This window comes from Macrotis lagotis, chromosome 5, assembly GCF_037893015.1.
Source record: "Macrotis lagotis isolate mMagLag1 chromosome 5, bilby.v1.9.chrom.fasta, whole genome shotgun sequence".
Classification (NCBI taxonomy): Eukaryota; Metazoa; Chordata; class Mammalia; order Peramelemorphia; family Peramelidae; genus Macrotis; species Macrotis lagotis.
Window position 1 is genome coordinate 3361376 of NC_133662.1, and position 15720 is coordinate 3377095.

Sequence of the window (15720 nt, forward strand, 5' to 3'; positions counted from 1 at the left end):
CAATTTGGAACCTGGCCAAAAGTGCAATAAAATTGAGCGTTATTTAGACCTAGGAATACTACAACAAGATCAAAGAAAATGGGAAAGAACCCTATATATACAAAAATATTTATAGCAATTTTTTTGTGGTGGCAAAAAACTGGAAATTGAGGGGATGCCCATCAATTGGGGAATGACTGAATAAATAGAATAGAATAAAATCAACTCTGAAAAGACTTAACTACTCTGATCAATACAAGGATTCATGACAATTTCAAAGAACTCATACTGAGGAACTCTTATGTACTCTTGAGTGCAGACTGGAGCATTTTCTTCATTTTTTTGAGGGATGGAGGGGGGACAAGGCTAATACTGCAATGTTTTAGATGACTTCATATGTATAATGGATATCATATAGCTTCTCTTCTTAATAAATGGGGGAGGGACAAGAGGGAGGAAATTTGGAATGCTAAAAAGTATGATAAAAACAAATTAAATTTTTTTTTTTGAAGTTTAAAATAAAGTCCTGGATTCTTAGTTTCCAAGTCTATCCACAACTGACTCTGGTAACAAAAATTTGATCTCATGCTCCCCAACTTGTTCTAAAAGCAATTATCTTGGGTAGGTCTTATGGGACCTTCTAGGAAGGTCAACTTACTGAGTCAAGATGTCCAGGGGAGAAAGAAATGATAGCAATGTACTCATTTTGTCATTAGAATCTGGTTTCCAGATTGAAATTTTCAAGAACTCTGAACATTGTTCCCAGCTACCTCAGAGGCAGAAGCAGGGTAGCTTTGAGCAATAATATATAACTAGGCATATGGAAAACTCTAGTTACCAACATAAGAAGAAGTGGGAAAGTTACAAAAGGCTCCTGGAGACTTATCTCATACCTTTAGATGATGATGATGATAATAATAATAATAATAACAATAAATGAAAGAACTCTGAAAAATTATAAAACAATATGTAAATAAATGAGGAACTGTTAACAGGAAATTGGTTCTATTGGGATTTATTCATGAGTAATCCTAACATCCAAAAGAAGAAACACCAGCCACATGACTCCAAGAGCAGCAGCAGCTTGATTGTGATTACAGCACAGTGGGAACTTCTTGGGTTTTCTCTATTGCTGAAGAAGAGGGCATAAATACCCTAATGCCCTACAGGATGCCTGAGATTATGCTGCCAAAGAGCCACTTTTTACTTGTTAATTAGAATAAGTAATTAGAGAGACTAACTCTGAAGCACAGTTTCTACTGAGATCTAATAGAAAGAAAAATGGGAATCTGGAGACCTAGATTCTGATTTAAGGAAGGAGAAATAAGAGAATAAATATTTATATATTATATTACAACACCAGGTGTTGTGTTAAGTGCTTTAGAAAATATGATCTCATCTGATTCTCAAAATAATCTGGGAGGGAGGGGGTGTTAGTGCTCCCATTTTACAATTGAGAAAACTAAAAAGACAAAGGTCTTGTCACACAGCTAGTATAAGTCTTTCTGTCCTGAGGTCTGATGCTCTCTCCACTGTGCCTGTAGCTGCCTCCCAACTTTTGAAAATTAGAGCTGGAAAGACCTGAGTTCGTATTAGACCTCAGACAGTTGTGACCTTGGGCAAGTCACTTAACCTATTTTTCTTAATAATGGCTCCATATACTAATATGGTTGGTGGAGCTGTGAACTCATCCAACCTTTCTGGAGAGCAATTTGGAATTAACACCCAACAAAATTACACCATTACACCAACAAAAATGTGCATACCTTTGATACAGCAATACCACTACTGGGACTATACCCTGAAGAGATCATGAAAAAGGGTAAAAATATCACTTGTACAAAAACATTGTACTTGTACTTTCCTGGCTACCTACAGCCAGCTCTGTTTGTGGTGGCAAAGAATTGGAAATTGCGTCAATGTCCTTCAACTGGGGAATGGCTTAGCAAACTGTGGTATATGTACATTATGGAATACTATTGTTTTATTAGAAACCAGGAGGGTAGAGTATTCAGAGAAGCTTGGAAAGACTCACATGAACTGATGCTGAGTGAAATAAGCAGAACCAGAATACTGTACACCATAACAGCAACGTGGGGATGATCAACCTTAATGGTCTTGCTCATTTCATCAGTGCAATAATCAGGGACAATTTTAAGGTATCTGTGATGGAGAATAGCATCTATATTCAAAGAATGAGCTGTGGAATTTAAACAAAGACCAAAGACCTTTAAGTAATTGATTTTTTTAAAAAGGTTTTTGGAAGGCAATGGTGTTAAGTGACTTGCCCAAGGCCACACAGCTAGGTAATTATTAAACGTCTGAGGCCGGATTTGAACTCAGGTATTCCTAACTCCAGGGTCAGTGCTCTATCCACTGTGCCATCTAGCTGCCCCAGACCTTTAATTTTTTAAAAAAAGTTATCTTATGTAAGCTTACTATCTCTTATACTTTATTTTTTTTCTTAAGGATATGATTTTTCTCTCAAAACATCTAATTTTGATCAATGTATAGCAAGGAAACAATGTAAAGACTATCAGACTGCCTTCTGTGGGGGTGGGAAACAAGATTGGGGGGAAAAATTGTAAAAAAAAAAAAAAGAATGGCTTCATAGATAGAGCACTGGGCCTGGAGGCACGATGATCTGAATTTAAATATGGTCTCAGACACTATGTGACTCTAGCCTTAATCCCCTGGAGAAGGAAGTTTTCTTTGTTAAGAAAACCTCAAGCTGGGACATGAAGAGTAGAAAACAACCAGAATGACTAAACAACAACCTACTCTATGGTAAAGTGACATTCCATCAACTATGTTTCTATGTACTTTTATGATATACTAACTGAACATGCTTTAAAAGTATATGTGTGTGGGGTGGCTAGGTGGGGTAGTGGATAAAGCACTCAGACACTTAATAATTACCTAGCTGTGTGGCCTTGGGCAAGCCACTTAACCCCATTTGCCTTGCAAAAACCTAAAAAAATAAAAAATAAAATAAAATAAGAGTATGTGTGTGTATATGCATGCCTGTGTTTTTGCACAAGAAGATACTATAATAATAAGTTAGTAATAATAATAATAATAATAATAATAATAATAATAATAATAGTAATAATAATAATAATAAATTTTTACCATGTGACCTCAATCAAATCACTTTCTTGTCCTGGGTCTCGATTTCTCAATGGATGACATACCTATAGGAGCTTTTTGCAATCCTTTTTATATCTGCCTGCAGGTTCCATGGGAGGAATTTTAGATTATCAAGTCTTTTGGTAAGAGAAGGATTCAAAAGTGAAAAACTATCTCTTTGCATATGTAATTTTATAAGTACTGGCAAACTAGATCTGGCATGTACAAGATGTTTCAATGTCCCAGGTGAAATAAGGAGCTAAACAGTTCTACCCTATCTCAGGGAGGATGACATCCAACTTAAGGCAGTTTGGAGTTTTTTCAGGAAGAATGTTCCTTCCTTTCATCCCTTCCAATCAGTGTCAAAACTTCTGATAGCCTTATGATAAAGCTAATTGCAAAACTTATCAAAACTTATGATCAAGCTAACTGCAAGTAATTAAAGTCCAACATAAGACCTGAGGCTCAACATGGAACCAGCATAATGGTTCGGAACATCCTCTTGAGAAGAGACTGGCAGGTAGTCCAAAGAGGCTAAATTCATTCCTTTTGGAATAAGAAGAAGGGGTCAAAGAGCATGAGGAGATGAACACAATTGAGAGATTAATTTATGGAGGTTGATTTCTGGATGTCTAAGATTTCAGTTTGCTATACCTGGAATATAATTCTACTTACTATTTTTTTAAAAGTCTGTCAATAAAAATTTATTAAGCAGTTGTTATGTACCTATTTCTTTTGTCAAAAGGCAAAAAGATTTTAGATAGAAGGGGCAGAGAGAGAAATTAGGGATTAGAAAGAAATGTTTCCTTCAAGTAGAATTCTCATCCTTAAAGCACTCCTACAAAAGAGAGGACTCACCAGGAAGCGAACATCATCAAAGCCATTCAGAAGCAACTTGCTTTCGTATTGCTGCAAACCAACTGACTCCAGCCACTCTCCGACACTCTGTTCCAACATCCGAGAACCTGACGAGAGAGGAATCGGAAGACGCTTGAAAAGGGAAAAACCATTAAGGCGGTAGCATCGGCACTCAGAGGAAGACAGATGGCATTGCCACATCATAGTCATAACTATCAACAACCAAACCATGTACAAAGGTGCAACAGAGCATCAAACCCACAAATCCTCTTCTGTATTTGTACAGAATTTGGGCCAGAGCTTCTGTGGCTTTATACACACTATCCCTATTAAAGGGGTGTTGTAGCCAATTCCCAAAGGCCAGATCTGTGACTTGGACTTCAGTGACACATGCACTGATTTCTGTGTTTTCCTGAAAACATATCAGGAAGAAATGCAACCCCCAAGTGGTAGCTCAAGTCTGTCAAGTCTTTGTCTCATCAGAGAGGGGTCAGCATTCGGCCCAAGGCATTCTGAACAGTCAATCCCTGGAGGAACTCAAGATGAGAGAGAAGCTGCTACTAGCCCATAAGCCAAGTCCCCTTATCCACACCACTTCTGAAGCACTACCCTGTCCTGTGGACCAGGGACAAGTCCTGTAACCTTGCAGCACAAATGAGTCATGAGAGAAAAGACATCTTCATGCAGCAGAGGGACACAGACACATAGCTAGGGCTCAGAGAGGAAGCCACAGCAGCCACAGCCACTCCCAGGCTAGTGATCCGCTATTTGTGGGAAGCCCAGCACATGCAAGTCAAGCAGCACATAGAAAATGGCAGTGGGAGCAAATAATTTTACTTTTTTTCCCCCAGCAGTCCCGAAATAAGCAAACCATGGCCACCTCCTCTTCCTGTTACTTAGTATAGCAGAGCAAAAGGCTGGGGCTCACAGAGCCTGGCTCAGGTGTAGAACCACTTCCCCTGCAGCACAGCATCCCAACTGGTTACTCAGGTTAACTGGAGATTTTGGTTAATAGAAAATGGAACATCTCACAAGGAGAGAAGGTAATAATGGAGGACTGTCCACTCAATTTTCTACCTATTATTGCCAGGGAACTCTCTAGGCATAGACTTTGCCCAACTTCATTTTCTTCCTCTAAGCACAGTTGATCCTATGATTGACCCCAAGTAGACAGAAAGGGAGCAAGAGTAAGGAGGTAGATTTGGTTCTTTCCTAAAACATATGTGTGTGTGTATGTATGTATATTATATATACATATGTATGTATAATATGTATATTATACATACATATATCTGATTAAGGGAAGGAAAAGAAAGGAAAAAAGAATGCTTGTCTGTCGGTAGGTAATAGCTCAAGTCTCGATGGCTGGTAACTGATCTTTTTGGTTTAAAGATAAATGTGACTGTCTCTCCTCTTGGGGTGCCTACAGTGTTCCCAGATCTTGTCCTTTCTCCTATGGAAAGGGCTGAGAAGAGAAGACAGTCACTTGCTACCCTCTTCTTCCACAAGCGGAGAAGTAAATAGAACAATGAAGAAAAAAAAAGTTCACACTTTCCTGGTAGTCTTTGAAGGATCTGTGGTGGCAAAGGTACAGACATCTATCTGCTTCTTGGCTTGTTTAGTGCATCTGGCTTCCAAAGGCAGGTATCAACAGACATGAAAAGAAGAAATCCAAGAGGAAAAAGAAGCCAACTACAAAATCATCATCACCTCCGATGAACTCTCAGGACATCAAGAGCCATTCCTGACACTTCAAGGTACTTTTTACTCCCAGAATCAGGATACTGTCAACCTGCTTGATGAACCGATGAAGCCTGGAGACTAAAACCTTCACAACAATCTTCTTCCCTCTCTTCATCTATTTCCTGATGAACAGACAGTGGCCAGGGAGCTCTCCTGTGATCTAGGCGATCTTTCTGTTGCACACTGCAGTGATAGAAGATGAAGCGCCCAGGGCTGTGCCTAATCCCTTCACAGAGGAAAATTGAGATCCAGGAAGCTAAGCAGAAGAACTGTGGATGATCGCTAATTCATTTATTCTTTCTAAGTACACAATTGCACAGCTGTTGTCCTTTATCAAGTAGAATCAGTCTCTTTGAAAGAGCTGCAGTAAAAGGCTTTGTTTAGGAGCTCTGGTCTCCAAGCTGCCTGCTGCTGGCTCCCTGTCCTTCTTCACACTGGAGCAGCTTGCCCCTCCCCTTCTCTTCCTCCTCCCTTTTCTCCTCCCCCTCCTAGCTCAATAAAATACAGCAGGGATCAGCTTCAGAGCAAAAGCTGCAACTGCCAAGCAAGGAGAGGAGAAAGACATGTCATAATCATCAAATTGCAATGACAGATTTCTCATATCTGTTCTGGCATGGATTACAGAGGAAGCTGAAAACTAAGAGGCTGCAAATTTGCTACCTCTAAAGAATTTTCATTCTTTAGGATTCGAAGGATGGTCCAAAATGATCTGTTAAGAAGAATATAGAAGATGCATGCAGCTCCTGCAAATAGTTTCCTTGGACAGGCAGAAGAATAGCCTTATGAGACAAGGGAAGGGATAAGCTGTGGGGAAGAGGTTAAAAAAAAAAAAGCTGTACCATTTCCTCTGAATAAAATACCACATAGATAAATATTACCTCCACTTAAGAATGGTATGTACTTTTTGTAGTTTAGAACCACAGGCCACAGGGAGTGACAAAAAAGACAATAAAACCAAGAAAGTTCAATGAGTGCTATCCCTATGAGAATATCGAACAAATTCAGAAAAAAAGAGGGAGACAGTTTACCAAGTTATTCAAAATTGGGAACAGATGGGTCTGTCAAAGGCCAAGAGGGAGTTAATAAATTCTGATACACCTGAGATGAAATGGGCTATATCAAATCAACTTCATAGCCTTGCACAATTACAAATTCTTGAATGCTTTACTAGTATCTGTTGGAGTGGTGAACTAACTGGTAAATACAGGATTTCAAAATAGGAAGTAAATCTAAAAATAAAATGAAAGACCCCCCAAAAAGAAAATGTTAGAAAACAGCTCTTAGAGAATTTAAGCTTTTAAGCTTTAATAAATGATTTTCTTTCTTTTTGAACAGCATAGATGTTTGGTTGAAAAAAACAAATAGTCTACAGTTATAACTGTGAGAAAAATTAAATTCACTGCTCTTCTGGAGAACTAGGGATCCAGGCAGAATTTCTTATAAGTATAGAAGGGATAACAAATAAAAAAGTGAGGAAATAAATATGGAATAGACTTTCTAAGGAGTTCACTGATCTGCAACCTAAGTACTCTATTATAGCCCAAAGAAATGTGATAAAGCAAATACTTCTGCCTCAGATAAAAGGGATGGGCTTAGCCTTCAGCATACAGATGCTAGCAATAGTCATGATGCAACATCTAGATTCAAATTGATTAACCAAAGGCAGCCTGCCAATTAGCCTCTCCTTTGTCCAACAGGAAGGTTTCAGATCTTTCTTTCAGTTCCTCAGAAAGCCAGTCAGCCACCACTCATCCCGTCAAAAAAACCTCTGCTTCTGCCCATGGTGAGAGTCTTTGTTTTCCGGGTCCTGGAAGAGAGCTGACTCTTGGTATATCAGTTACAGCCAGCTAGCCGTGCTGAACTCTCACATCCACCACACCCTAAGAGCAGACAGCAGGGGCTTGAGATCTTAATGCAGAGCACTAGAGTCTATGTGTGCTACAGTAGCCATTTTCCTCAATACTACTTTTCCAATCTGGAAAAATGAAGAGTAAATACAGGAGAAAAGAGGGAACAAATCAACCAAAATGTATTCAAATGAGACTGTACTGTCCTATTAGGATTACCTATGAAGTAGTAAATTCACATTGTAGAATTCTGTAAGACTAAAGGTGGAAAGAAAAAAGGAAGTATTATAGCAATGAAGAAGGCACTACCATCAGAAAATCATTCTCTAGCTATGATGTCTCTGGAAAAGGATTCAGGAAGTAATGCTTAACTTCCAGATTAATGAAGTATAGGAAAAATTACTCCAAGAAGTAAAGTTTTGCTTTGAGATATTTTCAAACTAGGAACCAAGTACATACATGTTTACCTCCTGGGAAAAATGGATGGAGTAGAATAAATAGCTGTGGCTGAGGTTAATTTGAAAATTGAAAATCAACATAAATTGAAAATCAACAACTAAATAAAAATAGTATACTTTTAGTTTTAAAGGATAAATACACACAAATATACAATACATACACATACCTAAATCTTGTGATCCTCAGAAAAGGCTTTCAAGATAATCAAAGTAGGGATAACTACTTATTTTACAGTCGAGGAAATCAAAATCCAGAGAGTAATTTGCCCATGACTTTCCTACTAAATGTAACCCAAATTAGGGTTCTGTCTCCTAGTCTGGAGCTCATTCTGTTATAACACACTCTCTTCTATTCCTATGGAAAATAAATGCTTTTGCCTTTGGAAGAGATTATTAAACAAGGTAGCATGAATGCAAATGTATATGAATGTGATGCTGAGATGAACAGAACTAGAAGAACATTGTACATCCTAACAGCAACATGGGGGTGATGATCAACCTTAATGGACTTGCTCATTCCATCAGTGCAAAAATCAGGCACAATTCTAGGGTATCTTGGATGGAGAATACCATCTGTATCCAGAGAAAAAATTGTGGAGTTTAAACAAAGACCAAAAGACCAAATTAAAATAAAAAGACTGTTATCTTATCATACTATCTCTTATGCTTTAGTTTTTTCCCCTTAAGGATATGCTTTCTCTCTCATCACATTTAACTTAGATCAATGTAGACCAATGTAAAGACTAACAGACTGCCTTCTGTGGGGGGATGGGGGAGGGAAGTGACATTAAGAGGAAAAACTGTAAAATTCAAAATAAATAAATTTTTTAAAATGTATATGAATGTGTGAGCATGTGCATGCACACGTACGTACACACACACACACACACACACACACACACACACACACAAAATACTTCCATTTTAGCTCAGGAAAGGAACAATCCAGTTGAGAAAATATCACTTAAAGGTTAGGGCTCAGACTAAAAAGGGAAGAAATGACCTCCCAGAAAAATTTGGCTAATTGGAGACCTTCATTGTCTCACAGTGCCAAGAATGATAAAAAAGAAACCAAAAATGAGATTCAGTTCACATTTTAGAAAAACCCTGACAAACTGGAACACAGATGTAGGGAAAGCACTAAAGGACCACACCATTTATGGACTAATAAAGGAAATGACAAATATTTAACCCATCAAAGATTAGGTTTAGTAATATCAAAGTTATCTTTAGGGATATGAAGGGTATTCTACGGAAAAAAGGAATTAAACTTCTTTTGCTTGGTCCTAGAGAGCAAAGGTAGAAGGAATAAAAATGTCCAAAAAGGTAGATTTTAGATTAATATTTTTAAAAATCCCCAAAACTACTGCCTTGTGGGGTGATAGGTTCTCAATCATAACACATAACACAATTCATAACACATAAGAAGCTGAAAGACTACTTGTTGAGTATACAATAGAAGAGATTCTTTTATAGATTGGGCTTCCAAATCCAAAATTCTGTTAAATAAGTCTTAATCTCTCTGAAAGACTACTGTAAGGCAATGCTGTCCTATAAGGAGAGGTCAATAGTACAAGAACAGAATCTTAATGTGAAAAATGCTAGAAAGAAAGAAGCAAATAGAAAAATAAAGCCACAAAGTTGGAAGTGACATTTCATTTGGTTTTCATTTGACATTTATTGGTTTTGAATAAAATCCACAGAACAGTAGTCTTTCTCCATAGTGAGCCCTTCATAAGTATAGTGGCAATTTTTGCTTTTACTGGAGCAAAGCACAATTCTTCTGTCTTCCCTATGATGTTGTGATAGCTACCAAATTAATTATGTCATCAGTCAAACGCTCCTCCAAGGCCCCACAATAGCAAGGGGAAGATTTGGCTTTGGTACAAAAGTCAATTCCTTGACTCATCTCCACCCAATTCACCATTTTCAGTAAGAGGAAGTTCAATTCCTTTTAATGGAGTTAGGAATTCACATTAACTACCAGAGAACCTATCCCCTGCTAGAAGCAAGGGCACCACCCACCTCCTCCTGGTGCAGACTTCCCCCCAAGTCCAAATAGATTATAGGTAGACAGCTTGTAGCTCATACAAGTTACAGGGTTACCTGATTATTTTTCCAAATACCTTCAACAACCCTTCCAACATGGTTATTAAATAAATATAAATATCACTCTACCAGCCCAGGAAAACAACTCAAGGGGTAAGCAGTCTCTTACTTAATGCAAACAAAATAGACTTATAAGGAAGAAGACTTTGCTTACAATGTTATAACAGAAAGGTAGTGTGGTGTAGTGCAGAGAGCAGGCCTCAGTATCAAAGAACTCTATCATACAACTCTTAACACAACAGGCCCTGGGCAAGTCCTTTCATCTCTCAGCGCCAAAAACAACTTTCCAAGCCTACAAGTTGGACAGAAGCTAACCTCTCCTAGAAGAAGAGATCACTCTCAGGAGTTTCCTAATACTGAAGAAATCACATGTAGAGGCAAAAAGAATAACAAGATGACAAAATGCTTACTGTTTGACTGACAGCTCTGGAAGCTCAGTATTAGTCTGGTATATTTTGGTAGAGCAGATCAAACCAACTTTGAAGCTCAGAAGGCCTGGACTGTGGTCCTACCTCTGGCATGCACTCTGTCACATCTTGGGAGTTCCAAGAATCTCACTATGACTTTAAGTTGGTCAACAGTTGTTGCTCTACACTGACAGAGGATTTTCCCCCTGGGAGTTTTCTACACCAATAAAATTACAGGTCCAGACACAGACACAGACACAGACACACACACACACACACACACACACACACACACACACACACACACCTCACACACATACACACAAAGTATCATCATAAATTGTGATGAAGGATTTATATTCAATTTTGAAACTGAAATATGTAAAAGTAATTTACATATCCCCTCAAGATTTCCAAAGTGCTTTATGGTTATTATCACATTTAATCCTCATAATAAGTACTAAAAAACTAATATCAGTCCCATTTAACAAATGAAGAAACCAAGACTGAAGAGGTTAAATAATTTGCTCAGGATTGCATACCTAATAGGCATCCATAGTCAGCTTTGCATCCAAGTTTACTGGAGTGTGCCAAAGCTAGCTCAGTTCAGCTTACAAGAGCCAACTGTTAAATTTTCAGTTGAGCATTTGCATCTCAAAAACTGGTAAATCAGGCCTTAATTGATTATTTTGCTGATTTTCTAGGCTTCTTCCCGCCCCAAAGAGCCCCAACCCACTGCCTCTTTTTGAGACAACTTAAGGAAGGAGGGTCTATCACATGTTCCTCAGTTCAGAAGTAGGTACACACTTCTCTAGGATTCAGAAGGTTTGTAAAGCCCTTATAAATATTCTGTGAGGTAGGTAGTGAAGATTATAGTAGTATAATCTCAATTTTATAGATAAGAAAACTGAGGTTCACAGGGATTAAGTAGATTACATAAAGTCAAACAGGCTAAGAATCAAAGTCAGAGTCCTGACTTTGAATTCACTGTATCTTTTTTTTTTTCGTTTTTACAAGGCAATGGGGTTAAGTGGCTTGCTCAAGGTCACACAGCCAGGTAATTATTAAGTTTCTGAGACCGGATTCGAACCCAGGAACTCCTGACTCCAGAGCCAGGGCTTTATCCACTGCGCCACCTAGCCGCCTCTCACTGTATCTTTTTACTCTACTATATAACTTTTATTTCATTTGATGTCCAATAACATCAAAAGATTAACATTTGGCAAATAAAGTCCTTACTCTTATAATGAGCTAATAACAATACCAGATTCACCCAGGTAAGAGTGTTTTTGTGGTTACTACATAAGTATATGCCAACGTTTAGCAAATTTTTATCAAAATTCAAATATATGAATGAAATGACTAATAACCAGCTCATTTGTTATAATACATTTGAAAAGGATTTGATTGACCAAAATTCATTTGGGGAATATGGAATAGAACAACATGATTCTAAATTCCCAAAGTTAGTGGCAGTGAGTCATCTGTCAATGGGAAAGGTTAATACTGCATAGAAGGAAAGGCCAATCAGTTACCATGACAATGCAGTCATTTATTTTATAATAAATTTAGCTTCATATCTTTTAGAGAAGAAATAGGAAGAATCTAAGATATGGGAAGGTCATAGGAGTAGAACATGGATTCGAACCCCAAACCAGTGCTCTCTCCATGATATGCTGCTTCATAAACATATCAAACCTGTACCAAAGGGGCAAACTTGGCATAAGTCCAACCGGCATAATGCTCTAGTCAATGAAGCCATCTGATCACACTGAAAATGGTACCTGAGATCTTCTGCTGTTCCTGAGAAAAGTCTATGCCTTCCCCAATTGAACTCATGATCTTTTCAATCTGAAATGAGAATAGAAAAAAAAAAAGAGAGACATAAAGTCATTACATCTGAATGACACTTTAGAAAACATTGTTTGTAGCAGCAGGAGAGTTGACTTCATATTCCTACCCAAGTGAAACCTGAGTATCCCTAAGGTCAGAATCAATCCCAAGAAAACTCACATGGTGATTTGGAAAATTTAAATTTATAGGAGCAGCTAGGTGGCGCAGTGGATAGAGCACCGACCCTGGAATCAGGAGAACCTGAGTTCAAATTTGACCTCAGACACTTAATAATTACCTAGCTGTGTGACCTTGAGTAAGTCACTTAACTTCATTGCCTTCCAACCCTCCTTCCACCCCACCACAAATTTATAAGGAAATTTATAAATAACTCAGCTCTAGAAGTCACATTCCTGACAGAAATCCCAAAGAAGCCTACCAAGAAATGGTAGCTGATATGATTCAATTCAATTCAAGAAATATCTATTAGTATTATAGACAATAGTGGAAAATGGAGCAGTTCTTCCTCTCAGGGAGTTTTCAGTCTCATAGAGGAGAACGCAGGTACAAAAATAAGTATAACAAAAGTAGAATGTAAAAGGTGCAAAAGAAGTGCCCAACTATTTTAGAAAAATTTGAGTTTGAAGACTGCTGGGAGACAAGGGAAAGACTGATGGTTGAAGCAAAACCTAAAATGGAGAAAGTTATATGAATCAGAAGTGATAAGACAGCCTTCACAAATGCAATATATAGCTGAGAGAGGGTACACCAGGCAATAGAGTTTGGCTGGAATAAAAGAGAAAATAGCATTGTTTCTGGCTGAACAGGGATCTACTCCATGGCACCTCTCTGATGAAGAAGCAATATCTGTCTTTCCCTAGGTTTCTTAGACATACAGCTGAAAAGCTATAGTAGAGTTAAGGAACAAGAAAGACGCAACAACATATGCAACCAGTCATATTAGATTTTTTTTAGAATGAGTAAGATGATTTTGCTGCTGGTGGGAGATCTGAGAGCTATTTCAAGAATTCAAGAAGATAGAAAATATGGACACGGGGCTGCATCTCACAAGTAAATCCTCACCCTATCAAGGGGAAATCCTGCTCACCAGGATTGTGCACCTCTATGATCAAGGACAACTTAGTTCAGTCAAAAAAGCATTGGACAGGGGGGCAACTAGGTGGGCACAATAGATAGAGCAACAGTCAGGAAGATTGGTCTAATCTCAGACACTTAATACTTACTTAGCTGAGTGACCTTTAGCAAGTCACTTAACCCCTTTGCCTTGCAAACCACAATCCCCCCCCCCCCCAAGAAAAAAAGCATTGAACTGGGATAGAAAAGACCCAGATACCAATACTGGCTCTACTGTTTATTATTTATTATTATGTGACCTTCAGCATCCCACTTCCTTAAAACCTTACTTCCCCTAACTTTATAAAGGGGTTATGCTATTTATTTCACTTCTCAGGATTGTAAAGACCAAGTGAATCACAGAAATTAAGAGCTCCAAGACTAGGGTGATGATTTAGTCCATCCTCCACTGTACAAAAAAAACTATGGCCTGGAAAAAATAAACAATTTCAGCAAATATTTATTAAGCATCTACTGTACAAGACATTGTGCTAAGAAATGATTAAAAACAATAATCTTTTTTTTAAAAGGTTTATCTTCTACTAAGAAAACACATGTATATAGTAGATGGATAATCCTAAAATAACTTGAGGAACAGAGCATTTACAACTAAGAAAATCAAGGAAGGCTTCATGGAAGAGGAAATATCTGGGAGGTAGAGCTGAGGAAGCCATGAATTTTAGGAATTGAGAACTGCTTCTATAAAAACATGGAGGTGGGAGATGAAGTGTCCAGAGAACATCTAGATGAGCTATGAAGGCAAGTTGGAGTAATAAGCAGAGATCAAGTAGGAGAGTGTTACAACATTCCAGGAGAGAGGTGATGAGGACCTGAATTATGAAATTATGTAAGATTTGAATTCATGATATGTGGAGGAAAGAACTGTCAGGCCCTGATGACTGCCTGAACATGGAGGGGGGGAGAGGAGAAGGAGAGTTGATAAGTGGGTACAAAGCTAGAATTTGAGATGACTGGGTACAAAGCTAGAATTTGAATACTAATCTCTTTGATTATCAGTCTGGTCCTCTTAGCACTGCCAAAGAGCTCAGGGAACCATGCTAAGTACATGTAAACTAATATTTACATCTCAAGGAAGCTCTTTCGGGTAAACACAATGACAAACTAAAGGCTTTGTTTTAGGGAGCAACTGCAAATTAGGTGAAAGATTCTGTTGGTGTTTTTGCCCTTGGAGTCCTCACCATGCAATGAAAATGGAGAAAGGAGTCCATGGTAACAGAACTATTGGAGCGAGCCAAACCTTCAAGTTCTCTTCAGGAGTCCTCAATTCAATCTGATATTCTTTAAGATGGAATTAATATTTCTTGATCCAAATATTTCAGATCATAAGCTAGTCTCTTAACCTTTAACTAATAGTTAGAAAATGTCAGTCTGCTATATAAGGCCTGTCTCCTACAATGTTGACTTCACCTGTGTCAATACTATCTGGTTCTCTCAATGTTAGCCTTACAACAAACTTCAAGATAAGAGACATCCTAGATGAACAGAGAGAAAATCCTATTGTTATTTGTAACCATTTATTCTTCAGCCTAAGTGAAATTCTTATCAATAAAAATTTTAAGTAAATATTATAAGATTTGAGAGAATCATATTGTTAAACTGTATCATCCATGTGAAATCTCATTGGTTGGCCACCAAAAGTTTTATGATTCTTTGTTCATTTTGTATAAAATGCCCCCCAAAATTTTCTATCAATGTTGGCATTTGCAAGGATGTCATCTGCCAAAGGGTTTTGGTAAGATCCCAGAGAATTAAACTTCATTTACAAAACTTTGTTATTTCATTTTTAGCCTAAGGATTAACACCCTGAAGAGGCCAACCCAGTCACATGACCAGGTCAAATAAACAAGCAAATGCAAATTCCTCACTTCCTTCTAAAAGTTCATCCAACATGGTGCTTCAAAACGAGAAAATGAATTCATTCACAGTGCTTTTCAAATCATGTGACCCACCTTTAATATTTTAGAAAATAGTAAACTGAGGCCAAGGGATTTGCTTAAAGTCATAAAGATGATGTTAGAACTGTGATTTAAACTCCAGAACTCTCATTTTAAATCAAATAACACATAATGTATTATTTGCATCCACTGCTAGTAGGAAATCAGAGTTTTGCATTCACAACTAGTAAGATATGATAGTTTAACCTCCATCTTTCTAATTCTACTCTAGTATACATTTCTCTTTTTATCACAAAATGCTTGTACT

The 15720-nt window shown here is 37.8% G+C and overlaps 1 protein-coding gene across 8 annotated transcripts in view; it reads right to left on the minus strand.

Annotated features, from left to right (window-relative positions):
* The window catches only part of ANKS1A (ankyrin repeat and sterile alpha motif domain containing 1A), a 264812-nt gene that overhangs the window by 32008 nt on the left and 217084 nt on the right, over window positions 1-15720 (minus strand). For 7 of the 8 annotated variants that reach the window (XR_012478464.1, XM_074236482.1, XM_074236481.1 and 4 more), the window contains 2 exons: window positions 12315-12381; window positions 3967-4073 (listed from right to left, as the gene is read on the minus strand). Coding sequence is in view for 7 of the 8 variants with exons in the window: in XM_074236482.1 (XP_074092583.1) it covers window positions 3967-4073; window positions 12315-12381 (174 nt within the window). In the remaining variant the exon portion in view is untranslated. The other variant, XM_074236487.1, reaches the window with a different exon arrangement.